The sequence below is a fragment of the Chanodichthys erythropterus genome, chromosome 24, assembly GCF_024489055.1.
Source record: "Chanodichthys erythropterus isolate Z2021 chromosome 24, ASM2448905v1, whole genome shotgun sequence".
NCBI lineage: Eukaryota > Metazoa > Chordata > Actinopteri > Cypriniformes > Xenocyprididae > Chanodichthys > Chanodichthys erythropterus.
In genome coordinates this window covers 15,322,266-15,334,887 of record NC_090244.1, presented here as the reverse complement: position 1 = coordinate 15,334,887, position 12,622 = coordinate 15,322,266, and the positions used below count along the sequence as shown (strand labels likewise).

General features: G+C 36.4%; 1 protein-coding gene across 2 annotated transcripts in view; it reads right to left on the bottom strand.

The window, feature by feature from the left end:
* Positions 1-12,622, bottom strand: part of cald1b (caldesmon 1b) — a 42,288-nt gene that overhangs the window by 23,720 nt on the left and 5,946 nt on the right. For both annotated transcript variants that reach the window (XM_067378983.1, XM_067378984.1), the window contains exon 2: positions 181-290. In XM_067378983.1, coding sequence (XP_067235084.1) covers positions 181-260 — 80 coding nt within the window. In that variant the 5' untranslated portion in view covers positions 261-290. The remainder of the gene's footprint in view (positions 1-180; positions 291-12,622) is intronic.

Here is a 12,622-nt window from a genome sequence, read left to right as displayed (position 1 = left end):
GGCCAGAGTATTACAGACAGCACTTCTGTGGCTTAAAGTAGTATTAAACTCATCATCGGGATCACAGTGATCTGAATTTTATTGTATCATCTAAAAATGATGAATGGTAATAATAAAATCGATTGACAGCTAATTCAGGGTTTCAAAAAAGAGGTAAAGGCAGAGTGTCAATTAACTTACTTCTCTGCCTCCCGCTGCATTTCTTCTCGCTTTTGTCTCCGTAACTCTCTGCGACGCTCGAAATCAAAGTCCTCATCCATGATGATTCACACAGCTTTTTTGGGTGCAAACTGAAAGAGAGAAAGAGTCAGACATTGTGGGATGTATAAAGATTTGAACTGTCCTGATCACTCTAATTCAAAGTCAAGACTTTCTCTGTCAGCTGTTTGGCTTATAACTTACCAAGACCACAACATTCCAGTTTCTTGATCCAGTTTCCCTGGAACAACTACCAGGAAAGGCAAACTTTGCCACACATTCAACTATGTCACTAATCTTCTTTACAAATGGAAATAATATTTAAAGGTGCCTTAGATTCAAAAAATGAATTTATCTTGGCATAGTTGAATAACAAGAGTTCAGTACATGGAAATGACATACAGTGAGTCTCAAACACCACTGTTTCCTCCTTCTTATATAAATCTCATTTGTTTAAAAGACCTCTGAAGAACAGGCGAATCTCAACATAACATCGACTGTTATGTAACAGTCGGGATCATTAATATGTACGCCCCCAATATTTGCATATGCCATGTTCCCAACATTATGAAAGGCATTAGACAAGGGCAGAACGTCTGGATGTGCACAGCTGAATCATCAGACTAGGTAAGCAAGCAATAACAACAGCGAAAAATGACAGATGGAGCGATAATAACTGACATGATTCATGATATCATGATATTTTTAGTGATATTTGTAAATTGTCTTTCTAAATGTTTCATAAGCATGTTGCTAATGTACTGTTAAATGTGGTTAAAGTTACCATTGTTTATTACTGTATTCACGGAGACAAGAGCCGTCGCTATTTTCATTTTTAAACACTTGCAGTCTGTATAATTCATAAACACAACTTCATTCTTTATAAATCTCTCCAACAGTGTAGCATTAGCCGTTAGCCACGGAGCATAGCCTCAAACTCATTCAGAATCAATGTAAACATCCAAATAAATACCATACTTACGCGATTAGACATGCTGCATGACGAACACTTTGTAAAGATCCATTTTGAGGGTTATATTAGCTGTTTGAACTTTTTTTATGTTGTTTAAGGCAAGCGCGAGCTCTTGGGGCGTGGAGCACCAGATTTAAAGGGCCACGCACCCTGAATCGGCTCATTTCTAATCATACCCCAAAATAGGCAATTAAAAAAATGAATAAAAAAAAAAATGTATGGGGTATTTTGAGCTGAAACTTCACAGACACATTCAGGGGACACCTTAGACTTATATTACATCTTGTAAAAAAAAAAAGTTCGATGGCACCTTTAAAATTTGAATATCTCCCACTTTCTATTCTCCATACAATATTATCTTTTATACATAATTTATAATAAATTATAAGCCATCTAATATGTGCTGTATTTTCTATCAAAATTTTTTTTCATATACAGTTTTCTGTCTCGATGTATAACATTTATTAGTCTTTGGCCATTTTTGAGAGAATTTTATTCAAACAAATCATGCTTTTATGTTTTCTGATTGTTTGCCCGACACATTGCTAAACAGCTGCTAAACAGAGCTAAGGAAGTGGCAAATTTCAGTTAAACAGTGCATATTTGCTTACATTCCCTGAAATAATGAAAACTGATGCAGTAAAGTCAAAGCCAAAAATCATATTGTGCCTGAAGGGTTTCCTGAACAGCAATCTGCCAAGACCCAAGAGCCTTCACCCATATAAACAAAAAACAGTTCATTGTTGGTATTAAATATATGATAACTTGGTAATACAGTGTTTTATCACAACTTTATCGGCTACAAACAGAATTTACGAAAATTAAGGGTGCATATACCACGGATACCTTCGTGTCCAACAATCACCCAAAATTAAAAAAAAAAAAAACATTTTGGAGAAGGCGGCATTGTGTTTTCCTTAGTTTTGTTGTAAATGAATCACATAATGCTAAACTATGCATAATGTAAAGAGAGACCACACACTTTTTTTTATTTTATTAATTTATTAATAGAAAGTCAATTAATATAAAGATTTTTTAAAATACAAAGTATTTTTCCTCAACTAATTTTAGGGTATGATTGCACGACAATGATGTACTAAAAATGGAAAAGTTTTTCCTTTGTTTTTTTTTCCATGTACTGACAACACCATTGTTAAAATTATCCCCGAATCTGCGAAAATGACTAAAAATGCTGTATTATGCTGCCAGGCCAGTAGTTGGCGATCTCACTTTGTAAACACTTCGCTCTTACAGGGCCATATTTTAACGATATTAATGCATGGTTTAAAGTGCATGGTGAAAGTGCGCTTAGGGTGTGTCTGAATCCACTTTTGCTAGTTTAAGGACAGGAAAAATGGTCGGCGTAACCTGCGCGTGGAATTCTCTTAATAAGTAATGAGTGTTTTTTGGACGTAACGTGCAATAAACCAATCAGAGTCTCATCTTCTGTTCCCTTTAAAAGCCAGTTGCGCTCACGCCATGGCAGATTCGATATTTACATAGCGGAATTTGCAAGCGGAAAAAATAAACGCTTCTTTAGCGAGGAATTGGATTTGCTCTTGTGCGAGGTTAAAGCGTACGAGCAGACCATCTACGGGACAAGCTGGATTCCTAGTATTTTTTATCTTTATGCACACAATAATAATCGTTTACATTGTAATCTTTTTATTTTTAATATTTGGCATGTTTGTGTGCTGCTGCGCGTTCCTGTGTATGTAATAAGCAGAGTGTACACGTGTTGTGCACCCGCCTATAGGCGCATATTATTAACGTGCTCTTTAAATAACAACAAAAAAAAAATTGCGCCATTGTCTTCAGACCAGGTTTCAGTTGGTCAACGGCACTATTTCACTTGCTTTAATATATTAATGCGCCAACAATGTGCCTGAACACACCTCGTTTTCAGACCTCGTTTTCATTTGCTGTTTAAACAATGTGGCGCAGGACGTGAAAATGATAACTGCGTCAGGCTGAAACTAGCAAAAAACACTTGCGTTGCACATGGCGTCGCATTGCGTCGGGTGTACGATAGGTCCCACAGACTGAATATGTAATACGCATGCGTATGATGTCACCGTTTTCACAAAATTGCGTTTTGTAGTTTACACAGAGACGATAACGGCATAGTTTTCAAAAACTTTTTGAAACATTTCGAAAACCCATTTTCAAATGTTTGCATTTTCATGCCCCCAAGTCCTCAAGACCAAAAGTGCATATGAAGGCCCTGTCCCAAATGGCAGATTCATATGCAATTACGGTCTTGTGGACTTACAATGGCTGCCGTGTGCGTGTATCCGTTAGATCCATGAGACCATAGGGTGTTCCATTTGTCATTTTAGGTTTCAGAAAGGTGTTTGCGATCCCCTTTACGGTCAACACGCACCCTCAATGCACGCTTTTGCCGAGCCCGCACTGAAGCGGTCTCTGCAACAGACTTCTTCCCGACAGTCCAAGCGGCGTTACGTCATGAAAGTGCAGACTCGAAGGAAGACCATGAGTGTTTAGGGCCCAACTCGCGCATGTTATAAAATAATGGAATTGCATTTTAAAACATGAATTAAAATTGATAACTTATTCCTTCATTTTATTTTTAAGGTCTCACTCACTCCATAGTGTTAAAGCCGTTGAATTTTAATACAGTGGGGTTCAGGTTGGTTAGAGAGCACTTCAACATCTGTGACGGGGAACCTGCTTGGATAAATCTGTTAAGGATTTTAAAGTCGTCTCTCTGTAAGACACCGGTTTCCATTTTATATTATAATACCTTTGCATCGATGTGGGAACAATTAGGTTGATGGTGTCACAAAGCCTGTTCTGTGTTCTTCTCTTCATATCACATGTGTGGAGTGCTGGGCCAGACAGAAACCGCCCAGCAGGCTAGAGGTGAGTGGACTTGTTGGACGGCTGCTTCCACCGGAGCTGCAGGCATGTTTGGTTTGGCTCTCCTCCAGAAGTAGAGGAACAAGGATTTTGCACCAGTCCAAAGAGTCTCCATATGTGCATAAACTGAAAAGGTCCTATAATAGTGACCTCATGTGAGGGCTCTCTGGGTGATAGACGCATACGGCTTTCCTGAACCCTCTTAACCCCTGCCTACAACCTGTCACATCTGTCAACAGAAGGCTGGGGTGCTTTGACCACTGGGTTGATGTATTGCACCTACGCGTAAGACAATATGTATGCAATTTCCTATATTTGCATTGGGCTTTTTGAATAACTTGATGTGAGAAAGTTTTGGTGACCCCAGTGGCAAATTAGTGAATTGATCGAATTTCAATTGAACACTTCTCACAGCATTCATCAAATGCAAACAATTTTTCAACACTTTTGTCAGTTTTACAAATAAAATTTGTGCTAATAAAGGTGGACAAGAATTGGTCCATATAAGTCAATTTAAAGTGCCATTTTAAGGCCAAACTTAAGTGGTGAAAATTTTATACATGAGTTTGCAGAAATTTAGGTTGGGTCCCTGAAATCTTTCGTTTAGGAAAATATTTCATTAAGTGGGGTCAATGTAAGAACAATTTAAATAACCAGCATAACAATGTGAGTGAAAAGGTTATATTCATTTATTAATATTATATTTCTTTAGTTTACAAAATAATAACTTTTAATATTAGCTTTCATTAAATCAAACAAAATCTGAACAAAAGTGTTTAATTTTATTTATATATGAATAAATTTAAATGTATTAGTGTTAAATTAATATTTTATAATATCATATTCTATAACGAAAACTTCTTTATTTACACTGTTTATTTATCAGTTTTGATGAAAAATTCTTGTCTGAAATGTTTGAACCCCTACTGCATCTCTGTAGCTCTGTAGAAGAAGAATATTTAATGTAATATATTTTTGAAAATATATTTCTGTATGTTAGGACAAAACGTCAGGAGGAACAATTGGAGACACTGAAGAATTCAAGAATTTTCCAAATGCAAAATAGCTGGTATACAGGTTAATAAAAGCAGAAGGCATTTTCTTAGACCCCTTTTCTCCTTTCTGTTGATCTTAAAGGAATACTTCATCTTAAATAGGCTTTCAATAAAACTTTGCTGGTTATGCATTAGAAAGGCGGAAATAAATTGAAATCGGAGAAAACCGAGAGAAAAAAGGCTGTTGTCTTCCCTTTTGCCAAATAGGTAGGAAAAAACTTCAACAACCATAATGCACTGGGCATATTGCCGTCCAAGGCCACTCCCACCAGTCTACTATGGATACGCCTTGCTTTAGAGGGAAATACTTCTTAGCAAACTTTTAGTTATAATAGTGTCGACTTGTATTGTTCTCAGGTACCAGAATTCAAAGAGTAAACCTTTAGCGGGAGTGAGTTACTTTCGCTTTCCAGTGAAGGATCCAGCATGTTGGAGGCAGTGGCTAAAGGCTGCAAAGCTATGATGGATATTTTGAAAAATGAGATGACAACGAACACAATCTTTAATTTTACAAAGTAAAGAAAGATATATTAAAGATATATTTTATAACTTCGTCTACTTGGTCACCATAATGTTATTTAAATTGTAGACAAAGTATAATACAATTTTCAGTGATAAGCCTACCCTTACATTAACCGTTGTTAATAACCCTCTGTCGATCCAACTGTCTGTGGGTGGGGATACAAAAATGCAGTAAAGTATGAAAAAGTATATCTATAGTTTTCACCAAAGCTCTGGAGCTGTCAAAAGTCTGTAAAATATATATGAATTTCTCAATCCAGTGAACACAGAGAATGACTAAACATTGTTTATTTACATACTACCGACAGTGTAGCAACAGAAAGTGGGTTGAAACCAATGAAGTGACAGAAACCTACAGAAGTTACAGACCGCTTTTGGGTACAGTGGGCATGTTTCACATTTCCCAGACTCCCTTTCGCTGTCCAGTCTTCCTACCACAAGGTATCGTTGAGTCCACAAATCATTTCCACATGACAGAGACGGAGAACATATTCTAATTTACACATCTGTGACTGATTCCAGGTCCTGGGCAATTTGCCCTCTTCATGGTTTTCATTCTTTCATTCTCAGTTTGAATGCAGTATAGACTCTACTATGACCAACATAATGCTTTTGCTCTAAAGTGCAAACAGATGAAAAAAATAGCTTATGAAATGAATCTCTCTAGAACTTTTACAGTACAGACTGACAATGATGTCCAAATGCATTAAAAAGATTTATATACCGTATCTTAAACCCGTAATGGAAGCCTGTGTGTCAGGAAGTCAGCATTTAGGAGCCGGAGCAACCACCCAGGTAAGGCTGGGTGAAGCCGTTTACAATGACATAACGAGCTGTCTTGTGGGTTTTCTATAAAGCTTTATTATGTGCGGACAGGACAAATGTGTGGAGCCAGAATACACATCAGGGTGGGATCTACATCCTAGCCAAAACCAACGAGAGCTGTGCAAGATGCTAAAACAATTTTGTAGTCACTGATAGAGTACCTGCTTTCCTTTTGATTTATTCACTTATTTATACCTGTAGCTATAGTGCATGAGATTATTACTTTAGGATTTACCACATACCTGTGCTATAGTTTCATCTCTCTTCCATCACTATGCAGTCTCTTTCTTCTCATATAATAAAATAATTTCAAGTCAAGTATTTTTTAAAGGCACAACATGTAAGATTTTTGGATTAAAATATCCAAAAACCACTAGAACGATGTTATATATTTTGTTGACTTGTGTACTTACATTATCCCAAATGTTTCCAAGAATGTTTAAATCCAGAGAAATAAGTAATTTTAACCAGGATTCTGACCGAGTCCTGATTCTTTTCCGCCAGCTGTAGACATGAAGACAACACCTCCCATGATTCCGCAAAATCAAGGCATTATAAAGCTATGCCTTTGTTTTGAATAAGTGACCTCTAGTGGCGAAAATGTACATATTGTGCCTTTAAGTAGGATAATGCTTTTTTTTTAAAAAATAAAAAAAAAAACTTTTTGATACCACAGACCTCAATATATATAATAATATAGAAGGCAGCTATATATTTTCATGTAAAGAAATGCTGATACTGTGAAAAATATAGTACAGTTTTAAATGGACTTTACTTCCCCATTAGGTTGATCATTTTATTTTATTTATTTATTATTTTAGTTTTTATTTTATTTACTGTACAATACCTCTTACTTATTTGTTATATAAAGCCTAGCTTGTGTTGGAGCCATCGCTTAAAGGTGCTGAAGAACATGTTTTCAAAAGATGTAATATAAGTCTTAAGTGTCCCCTGAATGTGTCTGTGAAGTTTCAGCTCAAAATACCCCATAGTTTTTTTTTAATTACTTTTTTTTAACTGCCTATCATTATAAATGCACCGATTCAGGGTACGCGGCCCCTTTAAATCTGGTGCTCCACGGCCCAAGAGCTCGCGCTTGCCTTAAACACCATAAACAAAGTTCACACAGCTAATATAACCCTCAAAATGGATCTTTACAAAGTGTTCGTCATGCAGCATGTCTAATCGTGTAAGTACAGTATTTATTTGGATGTTTACATTTGATTCTGAATGAGTTTGAGGCTGTGCTCCGTGGCTAATAGGCTAACGCTACACTGTTGGAGAGATTTATAAAGAATGAAGTTGTGTTTATGAATTATACAGTGTTTAATAATGAAAATAGCGACGGCTCTTGTCTCTGTGAATACAGTAAGAAACGATGGTAACTTTAACCACATTTAACAGTACATTAGCAACATGCTAACGAAACATTTAGAAATTTCCAAATATCACTAAAAATATCATGATATCATGGATCATGTCAGTTATTATTGCTCCATCTGCCATTTTTCGCTATTGTTCTTGCTTGCTTACCTAGTCTGTTGATTCAGCTGTGCACAGATCCAGACGTTAATACTGGCTGCCCTTGTGTAATGCCTTGAACATGAGCTGACATATGCAAATATATGGAGCGTATACCCCGACTGTTACGTAACAGTAGGAGTTATGTTGAGATTTGCCTGTTCTTCGGAGGTCGTTTAAACAAATGAGATTTATATAAGAAGGAGGAAACAATGGAGTTTGAGACTCACTGTATGTCATTTCCATGTACTGAACTCTTGTTATTTAACTATGCCGAGATAAATTCAATTTTTGATTCTAGGGCACCTTTAAAGAATTAGTTCACCCAAAAATGAAATTTCTGTCATCAATTACTCACCCTCGGGTTGTTAGACACCTGTAAGACCTTCGTTCATCTTCGAAACAAATATTAAGATATTTTAGATGAAATCCGAGGGGTATATGACTCGTCCATAGACAGCAATATAATCACCACTTTCAAGGCCCAGAAAGGTATTAAAGACATTGTTAAAACAGTCGACGTGACTGCAGTGGTTCAACCTTACTGTTATGAAGCGACTTTTTGTGCAAAAAAACAAAACAAAAATAACGACTTTATTCAACAATCTCTTCTCTTCCCTGTCATTATCCTTATGCTGGTGACGCAATAAGCACAGTGAAGGCTTCCGTGTTTACGTCCGAATGCCAGCTCAGTATTGGCCAAAGCTGATCACGTGAGCAGCACTATGCATGCGTGTGGCCAATAATGAGTCGGCATTCTGACGTAGAACCTGGAAGCGCTGAATGTAAACAACGTATGAGAATGGCACAGAAGAGATGATATTGTTAAATAAAGTCGTTATTTTCGTTTTGTTTTTGTGCACAAAAAGTATTCTCGTCGTTTCATAACATTAAGGTTGAACCACTGCAGTCACGTCGACTGTTTTAACGATGTCTTTACTGGGCCTTGAAAGTGTTGATATTGTGTATATTGCTGTCTATGGATGAGTCCTATACCTCTCGGATTTCAACAAAAATATCTTAATTTGTGTTCTGAAGATGAACAAAGGTCTTACAAGTGTAGAACAACATGAGGGCGAGTAATTAATGACAGAAATTTAATTTTTGGGTGAACTAACCCTTTAAAGGTTGTATATGCTCCAATATGTTGAGCTGTGGTGCTAATATGGGTGACATGGGTTCAAGTCTTGAATCATCCCACTCACTCTTCCTGCCAACGCACCCACTTAAGTCAAACAATAAACCACAATAAAAGATCAGTTGCTCATCTACAGCTTATTTGGACAACTTCTGAAAGCTGATGAAAGAATTAATTTATGGCATGTCTGTCATTTTATTAAACACCATCAAAGGAGGCAGCAAGATGTTATGTTATTCTTAAACCCCTCTTTTTGATGTGTAATTAGCAATAGTGCTGGCAATTACACCAAAACCTCAAATCACATCAAGAACAACATGCCCTTAGCAGTAGAAGCAGCTGTACACTGGCATGCAGTGAATCAGGCACTCTCCATTCACTCCTCTACTGCCGTCACACCAATCTCCAGATGCACAGATCAGGGGAACCCCAACCAGAGGTGTGCTGAATCATAGCATCGTAAAACTCAGACCAGATAAATATGTGAAGGCTTTTGTGCCATGACGTGTAACAGGATGGAGTTGCTGCTCACGGGTGAGGCATTGCTTAACCAAACATGGTTAAAGATGCTTATCCTGTGAGACTAACATGGGCTTCAGTTTAGAGTGCAAGATTATCTATAAATAACTAGTGTATACCACATCCAGCACAAAGACATGCTTGTCTTTCATTGCTTTTTGTGTACAGTGGTTCATATGTTCAGTGCAATAGCAAGCACAACTAATGTTGCAGCTTGTTAGTCTCATTTAGCATTTAGCTCATGTAAGCTTTTATTCCCCAACTAATATATCAAGCAACTCCTGGAGCTATCAAGATAATTAAATCAACACTGTTTTATGAGTTTGAATAGCTGCAGTAATGCATGATTGCTAATATCATAACAAAGTAAGTTGAGAAATACATGCCTATGATCAAAGACTACTTCTCTATGATATCCTGGTCCTTTAAAATGAACAGAAACAACAAACACACCTGGTTAGCAGTGATTAGTCATGACTCTTGATGTCTTAAATAGGCCACATGCAGTAGTTTTGCCCTCTGTCACCCTTCTGCCTCTGATTTCTGTACACCACATTGAGATTTTGGGGAAATGGCATTACTTAGTGTACCCCTAGGGCACTGGAGCACAAACTGTCCTCAGAGTCCTAAACTGTAGGGTCTCGATCATCGAAATGATCATAAATGAGTCATTCTCTCTCTCGCCTGCCCATTTCCTCCTGAATTAAGGGTAGCTGCACCTGTGTCCCTTGTAGAACAGAAAACCTTCTGTTTCAGAATAACCCCACCATATATCTTTTACTAGTTCTATGCCAAGGGCTACAACATTTTAGCCTCTAGAAATTAGTATTGTAGTCAAGACCACCTAAACCGAGAGTCGAGACCAAGACCAGTGTGTGTCGAGACCAAGACAAGACCACACTAGCACTCCTCAAATTCATCTGAAAGATCCACATTTACTGCCTGAGAAATGTCTTTTTTTTTAACTAATTTTTTTTAACTAATGTCTTTTCAATAACTAATTAGAATAATAAGACACTATATAAAGCTGTTACCAATCAATCGAAAAACTTTTGAAACTCTTCTTTCAAAATATTGCAAGCATTTGGGCTCTCAAAGTTCCTTCCCTTAAACTCTCACTAACATGCAAAGAGGAAGCATTTGCAGACTTCTGTCTATTTAATGCATTCCAGCAGACCCCCTCAAGCTGCGTGAGTCAAATAAGAATGTTTTTGATTATAATCAGATCTGTGCTTCCTACGCTCAAAATTTAAGATTTATTCATTTGAATTTCATATAAAATGTCCTTTTCCATTTGTATTACAGTTTTAATATAAACAAACTAATAAACTTAATGTGATGCATATTTTTCAGTCATACGTAAATTAAACGGGTAAGATTTCTGCACTCAAAAATTATGGCATGGTTTATTTATTAACTATTATGACCATGGTTAAATGGGCTGAATTTTCATGTATTCATCGCTTTTTAATTATTGTCAGTGACAAAATTATTTGTCAATTATTTTGCGTTCTCTTGCAAATATTTGCGTTCCCCCAGGAAAATTTGCATTCGCTTGCAAAGAACACAAAAATGTTGAAATTTTTCCTCTCATCTCATATTTTTTCCATCACCATCTACACTCTAAAAAATAAAACATTGGTTCAACAAAAACAAAATATGTTAACGTTTTCCACTAGAATTTTTAACTTAAGCCAATTGGGAGAATTACATAAATTCAAAGCAATATTTTGAGTTGATCCAACATAATGGTTTAAGTAAGGTGAAGACGTTTTTTTGCCACAATATAAACACATTTCTAAGTAACATGAACTTAATAATTGTCAACATGAATGCAACTTTTAAGTTGATCAAACATAATGGTTTAAGTAAGGTGAAGACGTTTTTTTGCCACAATAAAAACACATTTCTAAGTAACATATAACTTAATAATTGTCAACATGAATGCAACTATTTAAGTTGATCCAACATAATGTTTTAAGTAAGGTGAAGACGCATTTTGGACACAATAAAATGCATCTGTAACATTTGTAACTTACCAAGCACCGCTTGTCACCATGATGGTAAATCTCCAAAAACCCACATTAACAGAAACTCTTCTAAATTAGCATAACAAAACACTAATTACTGCTAAATCTCCCTTACCATTAATCTTGTGCAAAAAACATTATATAACACTTCATTTTAGCATTTACTCTCTCTTTCAAGTGCCATGGGCAAAGCATGATGGGAAATATAAATCCCAGCCCAGTTTCACTTAACTTAAGTTCGTCTAAATTAGAAGTGTTCATACAACTCAAAACAATAAAACACGTTTACACGTCATCAGATCGTCATCACCAAGCTCAATAAAATAACGATTACAAGTAAAAAGTCTAACAGCATTTCAGAACTTGATTTTTTATTTCACAACAATAAGTAATGGCTAAAGGTCCCCTGAATTAGTTTTTAGAGTGTAGCTTTAGGGGATCCATACTTGTACATTATGTGTGCACGAGCACGAGCAATAAGTTGCTGGCTGCAGTTCACTTAGCGGCCACCGGTGTCGCTTTATAACAAGAGTTTCTGAATTCTACATATAGCCCCTAAATATGTAATATTAAAATATGGCTAGCCCATCCCTCGGGTCGGCGGTCACGCCGGCGTGATCACCGCATTTTTTTTCTAACCAGTGTGAAAGAGACTCAAAATACTCTGTCAATGTTGCACATACAATTAAGAGTTATACACCATTTTAATCTGTGGAATATTTTCTTTTATTTGTGTACACCCAGAGTAACAACAAAATGTTGTGCTTTTTGTAAAATAAAGAAAACTAACATGATGCGTGATCTCTCGTCTCCCTCTGAATGAACTCCAATCTGATAGTTCTCAGAAAATTAACTGTAACTTAGTGAATACTAATCACAAAAAAATTTGACTTGTGTGTAAAGAAACGTTGAAATGTCAGGTTTTAAATTGTGTAAGTCAAATCGAAAACAAATATTCTGT